At 41.2% G+C, this 16,510-nt stretch overlaps 1 protein-coding gene across 4 annotated transcripts in view; it reads right to left on the reverse strand.

Annotated features, from left to right (window-relative positions):
- dgkg (diacylglycerol kinase, gamma) overlaps nt 1-16,510 on the reverse strand; it is a 136,824-nt gene that overhangs the window by 13,347 nt on the left and 106,967 nt on the right. For all 4 annotated transcript variants that reach the window (XM_078262570.1, XM_078262569.1, XM_078262568.1 and 1 more), the window contains one exon: nt 14,139-14,340. In XM_078262570.1, coding sequence (XP_078118696.1) covers nt 14,139-14,340 — 202 coding nt within the window. The remainder of the gene's footprint in view (nt 1-14,138; nt 14,341-16,510) is intronic.

The raw sequence follows: 16,510 nt of genomic DNA on the forward strand, positions 1-16,510 counted from the left end.
AAAAAAACCAAAACAAAGGAGAAAACAAAGGCGAGAAATTTGTATTTCATGGTTTCATGATAGCGCCCCCTAGTTTTGCATTAATTTGACGGTGTAACGCTGCATTTACACCAAATCAGTCGTAGCGATTAGTGCAGAGTTGTGATGCGGCGTGGGAGTGCCACCTAAATGGCCCATTTGTGTCTCCATTGTGTTCCCCATTGTGCTAGTTTGTCGGGTCCTATGAGTGATTATCTATCCGTATTGACAAAAAATAAGTACTTTTAATAACTAACCGGTATGTGAGACTGATTACGGTGGGTTTTTAAACTGGTGCACAAGGCCAAATTGAGTGACTACACATGAAACATAATGTTACACTCCACTGTGTTTTGTCTGCTCACCGGTTACATAATTGGCCAGCGAAGTGCAGTGTCAGGTTTTTGCCGCAGGGCCGCTGGTTTGTTTTTTCATCTTGCATCCCCTCCCTAATCTGAAGTGCCCACATTCATTGTGATAAAAGAACATGTCACTCAACAACAACGTAGCTCTACGGCATGGAGGAATAAACTATATCTTCTTCTCTTTGGCCACACAGACAGCACTTGCTGCTGGTTTGGGTTTTTCTGTGAGTTTTAAATTGAATGATGACTTATTTATAACAACCCTTCAATTTGAAACTGAGAGATAAATTAAAAATCCCCCAGAGCAATAGCTGCAGCTTTCATTGTGCATCAGCTTGAGTTGTTAGGCTATAATTATATCAGGCAAATTTGTGTATCCTTCCTCCACCCACATGCCCTCCCTCGCCGACCGGCCTGTTATTGTCTCAGGGTGGCCAGAGTCATGGCAGATGGTCAAGAGGAACTGCAGCTCACCTCGCCTCCAACAACACCAACGGAGGTAAAGGTACGGGGGAGAGCACTTGGCCATTTGACAAAGAACACTGTGTTACTATGATACATTACACACACACACACACACACACACACACACACACACACACACACACACACACGTCTCTGAACCAGTTTTGTTCAGAAACTAAATCATCATGAGAATTTTCCAGATGGGAAAAAAACAATCATGAAGAACAGATTATAAAAAGAAGCTTTAAGAAATGTCATCTTTTCCGTTCACATCTTATTTGGAAGGGACTGGCCTCTTTAAAGGATCATTTGTCATTCATTATTTCATTTCATTATTCAATAACTTTGAGTAAATGTATCACTGGAAGGTCACCCACTCTCCCACCATCCGCTGAGAGCAACTCAGCAGCTTCATACAGAAACTATTTCCAGCCCCACAGACCGGTGGGCGTGAGTCAAAGTAATTATAGGCGCTGTTTCTATTGTGTGAGAAGAAAACAATATCTCTGGATGTGATCAGCCCAATATAGCCTCCTTCATGGTGTGTCACAGCTTGACTGCTAGCGGGGAGAGGGGTGGGCAGGGGTTTGTGGACATTAGGAAGCAGGAGGAGCGAGAGAAGGAAAGGTGAGAGGAGGGAGATTGGGGGTCTGATGGGTTAAAGAGGAGAGTCTGACAAGCAAGGAAAGAAAACAAATGAGTCATGGAGGGGAGATGCAATGGGAACCTGGTCAGAACATATGTGAAATAGCAGGTTTCTAAAACACAGCACCTGTCTACTGCCAGTGCTGAGCTACTTAACTTGAACAATGTAATCAATTACTCATCAATTACTTTACTTATTACTCATCGGAAGAAGTAACCAGTAATTTCCAGGGAGAAACATGCTGTCTATACCTAGGTTAGAATCGTTAACGAAAACGAACGAAATAACGAAAACTAGGTGGGAAAAAACATTGTCGTTAACTGAAATAAAAATAAAAATGAGGCATTACAAAAAAACGATAACTAAACTAAAACTGTAATGTCTGTTTGCAAAACTAACTAAAATAAAATAAAATTACTGAATAAATGTCCTCAGTTTTCGTTTTTGTCGATGCCTTTCATAGAGCAAATAACGTTATATCTTTCCGACTGTGACATTTCCCGTAGACATGTATAGTTTCCGACTGGGAACCCAGAAATTCCGACATTCCATGTCAAATTGAACACAACATGTCCGTGGCCCTCGCCTGGCATCATGGCGGTACCGAAAGTCGGAAGAAAGCCGCAGTCCTATTTGATTATGACTGTGTCAGATAAAAGCAAGTGCCTCGCAGTGGAAGGTGGTAAAATATGTGGTCAATTTATTACAGGGAAAAATCCCACTAATTTGAAAGTACATTTGAGAAGCGCACACAAACTAGCAGGCTAACCTAGCTTACCTTAACAAGGTAAAGGAGAAAGCAAAGCCCCCTTTCCCCGAAACAGAAGCTAACCCCGGTAACGTTAGGGGCATGGATGTATGGATACAGGGCCAGGCAGCAGGACAGAGACAACAGCAGGACAGAGAACACTACAGGAGGGCTTTCACTGGCGACCCGATAGCTGCTGGTTAGTAAATACGCAGGAACACCAAAAGCGGGAGGAAGCGTGGGTTAATATGTGGATTGATACTGGGATGTCTACACAACTGTGTGAGTCGATTGACTTCAAAAAGTCACTTTACTCGAACCAAAATTCAAACACCTGTTGATGTATGTTTTCTTTAGTCTGTTGGCTCTTTAGTTTTTTTTCTGGAACGTGTCACTTACACATTTTGCACTTACTGCGGCGTCTTGTGTAGACTGTTTACATATTTATGACCATATGAAGGCTACATTTTATGTACTGGTGTTATTGTTCAATACATTGTGAATATATATTTCTAAAATTGTATGATGTTTTTGTTGAGTTATTATTACACATTACTTTTTCTGACCTTTTTAAATGCCCTGACAAATAACCCATATTACAAAAAAAAACTAAAACTAAAACTAATAAAAACTAAACTAAAACTAAGCATTTTCAAAAAATACAGACTAAACTAAACTAGCAAACCCGCTTTAAAAACTAATTCAAACTAAACTGAATTTGAAAACAAAAAGTCAAAACGAAATAAAAATAAAAACTAATGAAAAATGCAAAACTATAATAACCTTGGTCTATACTAGGGATGCACCGTATCCAGATTTCACTGGTTAAGATTCTGCTGAATCCGAAACCGAATACCGAATCGTACTCCCATCCTCAGGCCATTAACAGAGTTAACACATGTACATGTACACAGTAATGAAGTAAACAACATCCACAGCAGTGTATTTTTGTCCTTTTCTGTCCTTCCTTTGCTGTACCTTAAGTTGCTGCATTTTGGCTGCTGTCTGTAGATTCCTTCGTGCACAACTCGTATTCTTTTGGATGTTCCATACGCAAATGTTCTAACAGCGGTGATGTTGTGTATTGTTTAGGGTCCTCGCCACCATGAGACAAATCGGCATGGCAAATTGAACATGTAGCTCGACTTGAATCGCCTTCTTCTGACTGAAAGTACTGGCAAACAACACTTTTTCTGCTCACGAGTTCCATTTTCACTTTCTCACAGCCTGCTGCATTGAACGGTCCACCTACATAAAAACCTTCCCGTAATCAACGGCGGCGTCATTACGTCGACTGCAAAAGCATCCAAGTCAACTTTTTCTTGTCAAAAAAGACACCAAGTGGGATCATGGACTAAGAAACACGTACTGTACAGAGGACTGATAGAGAGCTGAGTCACATGGTGCAACAACAATCACCTGAAGCTCAGTATCATCAAAACTAATGAGCTCATGGTGGACGACCAGAAGAACAGGATAGAACACAAAGTTGTAGCCATGACAGTACACAATGATTCAAATATGGATGCTGTTGAAAGAAGCTGAATTAATTCTAAAATGTTGATGACACACATGTTCAACCCGGCAGCACAGAAGATCTGTACAGTCACCACAGTTTAAAGATGAGTGTCATCAATTCAGTATCCGACCAATTGTGCCCCCTTCTGTTCCTGAATTATGTTTAGTAATGGCCAGGAAATTGTTTTTGTAGAACATGACATCACGGTGAAGTTGACCTTTGAGTACAAAATGTCATCATTCCATTATTTTATCCTTTTAGACATTTGTATGAAATGTTTGTCGTAATTACTCCTATTCTCGAGTTATGGCCAAAATATTTGTTATGTGAGGTCACAGTGACCTTTGACCACCAAAATCAATCAGCTGAGTCCAAGTGGATGTTTTTGCCAAACTTAAAGAATTTCCGGTTACACTTCATTTGAAGGTATAAGACATAAGACTGACATGACACTGTCATGAACGTATCATAAACATTATAAACATGTCATAAACGCTTCTCTCAATCAGTGTCATTTGGTTTTTGTCATGACAAGTTAGAGTTAGGGTTAGGGTTCATGTGTCACTCTTATGTAGATACGTTCATGTAAAGTGTTACCGAATTTCCTCCAGGCGGTCCTGAGATATCACGTTCACAAGAACGGGATGGACAACTAGTAAACACAATGCCTCCAGCCACAGCTGCCGCCAAGACAGGCATAAAAACACAGCGTTGTGGTTTAGCAAGCAGTCAGTCCACAGTTTGGGTGTATTTACGGACCACCAACAGCTAGCTTTGTAACAGCTAGCTTTATAACTGCTAGGGTTGGCCAGTAATTTAATTCCTTCTTTTTTCAGGAAGAATTAGATTAAGATCTTACAATTTTGACTACTTTACAGTTACTTATCCCCGTAAAACTCTTACCAGGAGATGATAGAGGGTTAACATAAGTTTTGATTCTGTGAATTCAGTAGACAGACTTGTGTAAGCTTGCCACAGGGACTGGAGCTAGCCTTTTCAACAACAACAAAAATGCAAGCCTTCCGGAAACTCCAAAGTTGTCTTTTTACGTGTTGTTTCTTCTTACCTGGCTAACTAGACACTGGTTAGCTACATGAGACATCAAAAAGAACAATAGTTCCTTGTAAAATGTAGTGGAGTAGAAGTATAAAGTAGCTAAGGTACTTGAGAACAGTACTTGAGTGAATGTACTTGAGGGGGGCATTTTAGGCCTTTATTTATATAGGACAGCTGAAGACATGAAGGGGAGAGAGAGAGGGAATGACATGCAGCAAAGGGCCACAGGTCAAAGTCGAACCCGCGGCCGCTGCGTCGATGAGTAAACCTCTATATATATACAGTGGTGTGAAAAAGTGTTTGCCCCCTTCCTCATTTCCTGTTCCTTTGCATGTTTGTCACACTTAAGTGTTTCGAACATCAAACCAATTTAAACAATAGTCAAGGACAACACAAGTAAACACAAAATGCAATTTGTAAATGAAGGTGTTAATTATTAAAGGTGAAAAAAATCCAAACCATCATGGCCCTGTGTGAAAAAGTGATTGCCCCCTAAACCTAATAACTGGTTGGGCCACCCTTAGCAGCAACAACTGCAACCAAGCTGCTTTGCGATAACGTGCAATGAGGCTTTTTACAGCGTCCCTGGAGGAATTTTTGGCCCACTCATCTTTGCAGAATTGTCCTAATTCAGTTACATTAGAGGGTTTTCGAGCATGAACGGCCTTTTTAAGGTCATACCACAACATCTCAATAGGATTCAGGTCAGGACTTTGGCTAGGCCACTCCAAAGTCTTCATTTAGTTTTTTCTTCAGCCATTCGGTGGTGGACTTGCTGGTGTGTTTAGGATCATTGTCCTGCTGCAGAACCCAAGTTCGCTTTCAGCTTGAGTACACGAACAGATGGTCGGACATTCTCCTTCAGAATCTCTTGGTAGACAGCAGAATTCATAGTTCCTTTTATCACGGCAAGTCTTCCAGGTCCTGAAGCAGCAAAACAGCCCCAGACCATCACACTACCACCACCATATTTTACAGTTGGTATAATGTTCTTTTTATGAAATGCAGTGTTCCTTCTACACCAGATATACTTGGACACACACCTTCCAAAGAGTTCCACTTTTGTCTCATCGGTCCACAGAATGTTGTCCCAAAAGTCTTGGGGATCATCAAGATGTGTTCTGGAGAAATTGAGACAAGCTTTGATGTTCTTTTTGCTCAGCAGTGGTTTTCTCCTTGGAACTCTGCCATGCAGGCCATTTTTGCCCAGTCTTTTCCTGATGGTGGAGGCATGAACGCTGACCTTAACTGGAGGCAAGTGAGGCCTGCAGTTCTTTGGACGTTGTTGTGGGGGTCTTTTGTGACCTCTTGGATGAGTCGTCGCTGCGCTCTTGGGGGTAATTTTTGGGCGGCCGGCCACTCCTGGGAAGGTTCACCACTGTTCCATGTCTTTGCCATTTGTGGATAATGGCTCTCACTGTGGTTCGCTGGATTCCCAAAGCTTTGGAAATGGCTTTATAACCCTTTCCAGACTGATAGATCTCAATTACTTTCTTTCTCAATTGTTCCTGAATTTCTTTGGGTCTCGGCATGATGTGTAGCTTTTAAGGATCTTCTGGTGGACCTTACTGTGTCAAGCAGCTCCTATTTAAGTGATGCCTTGATTGTGAACAGGTGTGGCAATAATCAGGCCTGGGTGTGGCTAGAGAAATTGAACTCAGGTGTGGACAACCACAGTTATAGTATGTTTTAACAAGGGGGCAATCACTTTTTCACACAGGGCCATGATGGTTTGGATTTTTTTTCTCCTTCATTTACAAATTGCATTTTGTGTTTACTTGTGTTGTCCTTGACTTTTGTTTAAATTGGTTTGATGTTCGAAACACTTAAGTGTGACAAACATGCAAAGGAACAGGAAATGAGGAAGGGGGCAAACACTTTTTCACACCACTGTATATACGCACTCTACCAGGTGAGTTACCCAGGCGCCCGTAAATGTACTTTTAAATGTTACCTTCCAGCACTGCTGGTAAGACAGAAAACAAGCCAACAATGCACAAGTATTGAAGTAACTGATACGATACCGGGTTTAGTAACTGTAATCTAAATACTGAACTTAAGACTGTAATACCTTGCACTACTCGTAACTGGAAAAAAAAAAAAAATAATTGTACTAATTGAGTACTAATGACCAGCACAGTATACAGCACACTCACAGTTCCCACGTTTCAATCCCTGGGCTACTGCTTGCTACATCCACTTTATTTATGTGCATCCTTTCCAGCTCAATCCACAGCAGGAAGTAGAGGAAATCTGATCCAGGAGCAGGGAGGAAATAAACAGGGGAGGGGAGAGATGGTGCACAGATAAAAGTTGAGGAGGAGCAGGGTGATGGGATGGGCTGACACCGGGGGCCTTCATACATGAATCCTGTTCCTGGCAGTAGTTCCAGTCATCCCTGCTCCTCTGGTTGTTATCCATCTTGATCCAGCTGACAAGAATGGACTTTTGACCCCAACGTTTCTTAAAAATTCAGACAGAATTTGGATTTGTCTTTCCACAACAGCACATTTGGAAAGTCTAAGATTTTCTTTGTTCCATTTGCTGTGCGTAATTTACACCTTGACGTCAGAACAGGAGGCACGCAAAGTTTTTGACTACAAATGCTTGTTCAAAAATCACATATGTTAAGAGTCCAGCTGTGATTTCTATCTCGCTCTCTCGCCTAAATTGCTTCCTTGCTAAAAGTTGAAATAAAAAACATTTTGCTTAAAATATCTGAGAGAGAAAACAAGCTAGTTCACAAGAGTGATGTCAGCGGTGGGCATTATAATGAAGTAAAACTAAACAAACTTGAATAAGCTTGGTGTAATTGTTTTAGGGCTGTCCCGAATACCATTTTTGGGTCTTTGAAGCTTCAGTGAGAAACCTTCGATTATATTCAACTGTTTGACGTGATGGTGGGGGGGAGCGTGGGGGGATAATGACCAAAAATGACACGGATGTGTCTCCCATCATTCGCCGAACTTTTGCCAGTGATTGAGCGAGGAGGAGCTACGGGTGCTGGCGGCATCTACTACTCGTGCTGCTGTGAAACAAAGCCGGTGGTTGAAGAATTTCCCTTTAATTAGAACACTCGCTTAACGTAGTAGAGCCTCAATATTTTTGGAACTTAACCACGAAATGCGAGCAGGCAAGAAAGCTTTCACATCAGCTTTCTCTTTCAGTTAAAGACTAAACCTGGTAATGCTGTAGATGCGATGTCTGTATTACAATGATACATTACTATAGGCTGTCTCTGTGTGTCTGTCTCCGTTGTCCATGCAGAACAAAAACCAGAGCAGATACACAGTGACTCAGAGAACTGAAGTTTCATCACTGAGGTCAGAAGTGCCCAAGGCGTCTTTCAGTCACTCTGGGTAACCCTGGCTGATTGCATTAACTGCAGCAAATGGATTTAAAAGCTTTAGTTTATTGCGCCAGAGAAAGCAACTGCCATAAACAATTAGTTGTATGATAAACATGCAGGCCTGCATACACACTGACAAAGGCACGCTAGCGCACATACACACTATACGGCACCAAGACACTGAGGCACATCAATGCAAACCTCTCTGAAACTAGAGCGCTCATCTCTGAGTCCGGTTTTCCAAATAGCAATAGCTGGAAAAGCTAATTTAATAAAGGTTAAAACCTGAGGGACAACTCCGGAGCACAAAAATTCCATCACACATGTCCCAACATGCACGACTTGAGTGAATTCACAGAAATATTGACATTATTTTTTGGGCTTTTAAGGCCTAGGTTTATATATTTATATAGGACAGTTGAAGACATGAAAGGGGAGAGAGAGGGGGAATGACATGCAGCAAAGGGCTGCAGGTCGGAATTGAACCTGCAGCTGCTATGTCAAAGAGTAAACCTCTATATATGGGCATCTGCTCTACCCGTTAAGCTACCCAGGCGCCCAGAAACATTTACATTTTAGACTAAAAATGTACCTGAATAGTGAAGCTAGTGGTCCGCACATTTTACTGTACACATACTTAAATACACATACAAATGCATGCATGTGTTAAGCAAAGTAAAAAAAAAACTGGTTTAACGGGCCTTTTAGTCTCATATTAGTTTGGATCAACGGAAGTTGGGAAACGGAACTGGGAAACAACAACAAACTTAGAGCGAGCAAGTTACATGCTGAAAATGGCAAGTTTTGAAGAACAATTTGGATCGTGCAACAAGGCAGGCCTGCTTGGTTCTTTTGAAGAATGATGGTAAAATTTTACAGAATATGGTTACGGTATTTTCGCTCTAACTGGAACGCTTTGGGACTGATTGGTGGGATTGCTGTGAACGAAGTACACACGGCGATACACTGCTAAGAACAAATGAGGTTTAACCTATCCAGCTAATTTATATTGCTCACGTTACTGTATAGTGTGAACAGTTCACTTTAGTTTATATTGTATGTATTTAGTATAGAATGTATCTGTGGTGTAGCCAGAACTTAATCCACAGCACTGCTACAGAGCACTCAAAGCTCAGTTTTTATCCAAGAGCCATCACTGAACTGAACAAAATCTAACATTTCCCCACCTTGGTGTCATGAAATAGATGTGCAATAACACAAACTGTGCAATTCTGTTTCCATGCTTTTAAAATGTTTGTTCATACAGTGGGGAGAACAAGTATTTGATACACTGCCGATTTTGCAGGTTTTCCCACTTACAAAGTTAATTTGCATTTTATTGCAAGTATTTGATACATCAGAAAAGCAGAACTTAATATTTGGTACAGAAACCTTTGTTTGCAATTACAGAGATCATACGTTTCCTGTAGTTCTTGACCAGGTTTGCACACACTGCAGCAGGGATTTCGCCCCACTCCTCCATACAGACCTTCTCCAGATCCTTCAGGTTTCGGGGCTGTCGCTGGGCAATACAGACTTTCAGCTCCCTCCAAAGATTTTCTATTGGGTTCAGGTCTGGAGACTGGCTAGGCCACTCCAGGACCTTGAGATGCTTCTTACGGAATCACTCCTTAGTTGCCCTGGCTGTGTGTTTCGGGTCGTTGTCATGCTGGAAGAGCCAGCCACGACCCATCTTCAATGCTCTTACTGAGGGAAGGAGGTTGTTGGCCAAGATCTCGCGATACATGGCCCCATCCATCCTCCCCTCAATACGGTGCAGTCGTCCTGTCCCCTTTGCAGAAAAGCATCCCCAAAGAATGATGTTTCCACCTCCATGCTTCACGGTTGGGATGGTGTTCTTGGGGTTGTACTCATCCTTCTTCTTCCTCCAAACACGGCAAGTGGAGTTTAGACCAAAAAGCTCTATTTTTGTCTCATCAGACCACATGACCTTCTCCCATTCCTCCTCTGGATCATCCAGATGGTCATTGGCAAACTTCAGACGGGCCTGGACATGTGCTGGCTTGAGCAGGGGGACCTTGCGTGCGCTGCAGGATTTTAATCCATGACGGCGTAGTGTGTTACTAATGGTTTTCTTTGAGACTGTGGTCCCAGCTCTCTTCAGGTCATTGACCAGGTCCTGCCATGTAGTTCTGGGCTGATCCCTTGATGCCCCACGAGGTGAGATCTTGCATGGAGGCCCAGACCGAGGGAGATTGACCATCATCTTGAACTTCTTCCATTTTTTAATAATTGCGCCAACAGTTGTTGCCTTCTCACCAAGCTGCTTGCCTGTTGTCCTGTAGCCCACCCCAGCCTTGTGCAGGTCTACAATTTTATCCCTGATATCCTTACACAGCTCTCTGGTCTTGGCCATTGTGGAGAGGTTGGAGTCTGTTTGATTGAGTGTGTGGACAGGTGTCTTTTATACAGGTAACGAGTTCAAACAGGTGCAGTTAATACAGGTAATGAGTGGAGAACAGGAGGGCTTCTTAAAGAACAACTAACAGGTCTGTGAGAGATGGAATTCTTACTGGTTGGTAGGTGATCAAATACTTATGTCATGCAATAAAATGCAAATTAATTATTTAAAAATCATACAATGTGATTTTCTGGATTTTTGTTTTAGATTCCGTCTCTCACAGTTGAAGTGTACCTATGATAAAAATGACAGACTTCTACATGTTTTGTAAGTAGGAAAACCTGCAAAATCGGCAGTGTATCAAATACTTGTTCTCCCCACTGTATATTTATTGACTGGGATGACTGTGCTCGAGTGTTAGGGATGGGTATCATCAAAAAATATTGTAAAGGTTTTTGATTAATTGATTCCCTGTTTTGTCTATAAAATGTGAAAAAATACCAAAATAAAGGATGTAATACCTATTTTGCCCAACAAACCCCCAAATCATTAAATTTATGATGATTTTTTTCTTTGTACACCATCAGGACCATAGTATGGTCTGTTCTATGGTATTGTACAGTATCTGTTGTTTGTACATGCTGTCTGTGTTTGTTTGTTTTTACTATGGCTGCAGCATGGGTTAAGTGCCCAAGACAAATTTCCCACGATGTGGGACAATAAAGTTAATCTTGAATCTTGATATAAAACAGACAGGAGCACATTGGAAAAGCCTAAAGTAGGTAATGATTATGATTATGTAGTGATTTTTATCCCCCCCCCCAATAATCGATTGAGTAACCTCAATCAGCTCCTTTCTGACATAATTAAAATGTGGTACAGGGCTGTTAGGTTGTTTATGTTTTTATTTAGTCAGTCTGTGTTATAAGCTAATGAAAATCCCTTCAAGTGAGGACAGTTTATCATCAACACTTGTTTAAGAGGCTACTTTGGGATTACAGCTCGGATTTAGGTCAAGCGTTGATACCAGGCTGAAGATTTACAACACAAATGGAGTTGACGGCTGCAAAAGCTCTTAGACACTTATACAAACTTGTGTTTCTGCTTGTGTGTGCGCACTGCAGTGTATAGACGTCTGCTCTGTGTTTTGTGGGTGAAAACACTTCTGCATGTGGACCGAACGGTGCTTTGGACTGAACTGAGAGAGGACAGGGCGGTGGGGTCTTAATGGCTTTGCCAGACTATCCACACACGCTGATGAGCGGAAGAAGTCTGGCTAGTCCACACAGCATTCTGGGATGGGAGAAAAACGTGCTGTGGTTTATTGGCATTTCTTTAAACCAATCACAATCGTCATGGGCGGCGGAGCCGCTGTAAAATAGTCGTGCGAGAGAAAACTCAGATTGGACAGATAGCTAGCTGTCTCAATTTACCATACAGAGATCTGAGGAACAGTTAACCATAGTCCTCATAAATTGACCGGAGTTTAGAATTTCAACGCAAAGAAAGCGGAAGGTAACAGACATCTGACCGAAAAGAGTGAAATCCGACGGAATTTCCGGTGGCAATGGAACAATCCTGGCAATGGAGTGGAACGTCATGGATATAGACCAGGGGAAGTGTACTCAATCTGAGTAACATATTCTGAATACTTGGATTACTTCTGCATTGAATTGCATTGTATAACATACACATACAGCTTACTAAACAGGCCTGTTCTGGTGTGTTCTTCTGTTCCAACTGGCTGAATGTGTACCTAAACAAGCAGATCGATTTTTGTATTTGTAGTCCCGAACTGCATACTACAAAAATCTAACCGCAGTCTAAGCTACCACGAGCTAATTTTAGCTAACGTTAGCTAACATGTCAAACGAGGCTAGCCAGTCTTTCAACGGCTCTGGGGCTAGTAAATCAGCACATAGGAGAATGTAAAGTTGCACATCAACTATAAAATAGCAAGGTGACTAGTAAAACTACAGCAGACGACTACCCTTGGCTAATAAAAAAAAAAAACTTATTTTAAGATGTTTCTTCAGGTTGGAGGTGGAGGAATTTGAACGCTGAAAGGAGGTTGGTTGCTGGCAAGCAGAGGTTGCACTGCACAGTTATATTTCATTCTCCCTGTTCTTTCTTTAATGTGAAATGCTGTTTGAATTTCCAAGATAGAAACACATTCCTGCCCTGGCTCTGTTGTGCCGGTTCCGACTCCATTGTGACTGATCACGCAAATAGCTTATTTTTTCGTTTTCATATTGGGGCTTCTGGGAAGTTGCCTTAATTTATTCAGAGAGTGAATAAACTCGTGAAACAGAAGTATCGTCATGTAAGCCATTGATTTCAACAATGTAACTGTATTCTAAATACCAATTATTTAATGTAACTATAACGGAATACAGTTACTCATAATTTGTATTCTGAATGCATAATGCCAGTACATGTATTCCGTTACTCCCCAACACTGTCTGTCGCTCAACAGCAAGTAGGAAGTGCTTAGTACCGGTTCGATCACCGATCGGGGCAGGGCCTTTCTGTGTGGATGTGCATGTTCTCCTTGTGTTTGCGTGGGTTTCCTCCCACCACCAAAAACATTTATGTTAGGTTAGTACCCTATGACCAAAAAGCACTGGCAGAAAGACTGGAGATGGGTTAAATGCCGATGAGGATAAACAATAATTGTAATTCTTTTACTTAAAATGCAGTATTAACAGCAAAGACCGATCACCTACGAAGAAGTAAAGTCCGTCAACTTACAGACACACACAAAACTGAAAGTGACTGATATGAGTCACTCTTGTTCCTTCTATAGATTTTCTTACTGTCTTCCTTTTCTCTTGTCTTTTGCTTTTCCTGTCCTCCAGTCTTTACTTCAGTACAGCCCTGAGATCTCCATGGAAACAAGGTTTAGTTCAGTCAGCAGAGATGTAGAAACAAAGTTAAGTGAAAGAGACAGAAGTGGGATGAATCGACCAAACCTTGTCAAAAGCATAGAGTGGGTTGTTTTCTAATGTTTGTGGACATCCAATGCAAAGTCAACCAGCAGCTGGACAAAACTCATCCTGGAGATTAGCTAAATATTGTAAAAATGTTTACTTAAGAGCATGTATAAATCCAACTTTTTCATCCCTTTTTGATTATCGACTGTATACAGTTGTATACATTTATGCTCCATCTAGAGACAAAATATTGTGAGAGGATTATCATCTTTTGGTTTTATTGCATGAATGCCAATAATCAGCTTTAATACATGATATGGTGGCCTTCACAGTCATTTATTTTCATTTTCTGATTCCCGTTGAAACATTCCTGCCGCTGTTGGTTGATTGTTTTTGTTCTTGCGTAACAAAACACCAGATAGAATGCAAGAACAAGAGAGAAATGGTAACGTAAGAAATGTCCTTGCTTGGATATGAACCTTGTAAGTTCCAAATACACTAACATCATGCACCAAACCATACTGTACACTTAACTAGGAGGCATTTTGATGAAAAACATGACCCCATAAAGAAAGTGCACAAGAGTTAGCTAGTCAAATAGAAACTAAAACTAAAAACAAACTGAAACGGTGAGATGGATAAACGGGAAGCGTCCTCATTCATCCTCTTTGACTCACCTTGCATGCAAAATTTGAGCTCTTTAGCGTCGGTGACGGTGCTGGCTGGCATCCTGTCAGGAACCTTCTTGCTCATGCGGTTGTAGTTCCTCCTCTTCTTCGTCTCGCCCCACAGGTTGGAGCCGCCGTGCATGCTGGGAATGTTGAGCACAGCGATGCCCTCTAAGGAAGTGTTGCTGAGGTCCATGATGATCCCGTCGCACTGGGGGGAAATCAATTGAGGAGATCGAAAGAAAGAAAGAAAGAAAGAAAGAAAGATTATGAAGAAACATTTCTGCAACTAACGATTATTTGCATTGTTGATTAATCTATTGAATATTGTCTCGATTATTTGATTAGTTGTTTGGTCTATAAAATGTCAGAAAATTGTAAAAAAAAAAGGGGATCAGTGTTTCCCAAAGCCTAAGATGACGTCCTCAAATGTCTTGTTTTGTCCACAACTCAAAGATATTCAGTTTACTGTCACAGAGGAGAGAATAAACTAGATATTATTCACATTTAAGAAGCTGGAATCAGAGATTTTTTATTTGTTCTCATAAAAAAATGACTCAAACTGATTAAAGGACAAATCCGGTGCAAAATGAACCTAGGGGTTAATAACACGTGTCCGAGTTTGACCGTTCTCAGGGATATGTTTTTTTTTGTGACCAGTTTAATCGCAAACCCCTAATTACCTAGTCGTCGGGGCACGGGTAAAGTAAAAAGAAATCGCTATTTCTATACCACTAACAAGGCTCAAAATGAAAAAGATAGTTTAGAAAGACAGTACCGTTCACGAACTGTCACTTGAAATCTCCCATGGTCCGTGGTTTCCCAATGGGTCGATAGGAATTACATTTGTGAAATGTAATTAAACGGAAATGCATTATTATATCTGATTATTAAAATATATGCACGTCGTTCGTCGTTCGACTGGCCGGACTGTTTTTCCGAGATGGCGCCCGCCTGTATACATAAACGGTACAGGACCCTCATTATGCTACCGTTGAAGTGTGGTGCTATTTTGAGCCTTGTTAGTGGTATAGAAATAGCAATTTATTTTTACTTTAGCCGTGCCACGACGACTAGCGTTATAAGGTAATTAGCGGTTTGTGCTAAAACTGGTCACATTCTATTAGCATGAAAACAGATCCCAGAGAACGGTCGAACTCTGACACGTGTTATTAACCTCTAGGTTCATTTTGCGCCGGATTTGTCCTTTAACAAAATAGTATATTGTATAAAATTAAGTTGCATGTTAAACTAGGCCGGATGGATGAAAATGAATGGAAATTAATATATTATTTATACATCATGTTTTAATGTTAAACATATGTGGAAGGCACAGGGAATCCTTCATCTAAACTGTACGGCTACAATAGTGGCTACTTTACCTATAGTAAGTTATCTTCAATGTATACATGTATTCATTTTATGTTTTACAAATAGGCCACTTTATAATTGCTATAACATGCTGGAATCATATTATTGTATATTTTCAGACATTTTCATTTTTGAAAAAAGAAACTTTCAAAAAATTATTTTTTAACATCATTTGGCAGCCCCCCTGCACTAACTCCTCTTGGGGTCACAGACTCCCCTGTTGAAGATCTCTGCTCTAAGTGATGGGACTGCTGAACGTACACATGCAGAGGAGTGCAATCGTTGGGCCAGGGTGTAGGGTTTGACAATGGCTTGGGGTTAGGAAGGAGCAGGTCCTTTCACTGTTTAACTAAAATGGGTTTAACTGCTGCCCCCGTCCACAGCAGGACATGGACCTTTTTCACAGCAGACATTTTGACTTGTCATCGTAGGAAAAGCACAGCTGAAAATGATAACCTTAACGATGGCTCCATTCCATCAAGTGTCCCAGTGAGCTATTTCAGTGAGTCAGTATGCACAATACCAGGGTCTCTCCTAAGTGGATATGCAGCCATCATTAATGGTTTTGGATACACCTGTGCTTTTCCTACTATGATATGTCAAAATGTCTGCCGTGAAAAAGGTCTATTGCTTAGCTTCCGTGTCGGTACTCCTGCCTGTTTCTCGGGCATGCCGACCGCCATCTACTGTAGCTAACACACTGACTATGGAGAAGTACCTCATACAACCACACTTCAAAAGAATCTGAACTATCTCTTTAAGGTCAGAGTAATACAAGCCCAACAGTTAATGCAGCAGCTTTAAAAGCTATCAAGACAACAACTGCACTTTCTCTATCCATTACTGCCTCTGACTATGCTCTCCAGGTGTTTATTTTCTACACACTGTGGTTTAGCACCCTTCAAAAGGTTTCCTGCCACTTTACATTACCTAAGCACCCTTATGATTTGCAACCTGCCTAAACAGTTATCCCCTAATTTCTTATTAGACATGATGTCACATTACATGGA

Source organism: Sander vitreus, chromosome 11 (assembly GCF_031162955.1).
Source record: "Sander vitreus isolate 19-12246 chromosome 11, sanVit1, whole genome shotgun sequence".
Lineage (NCBI taxonomy): Eukaryota > Metazoa > Chordata > Actinopteri > Perciformes > Percidae > Sander > Sander vitreus.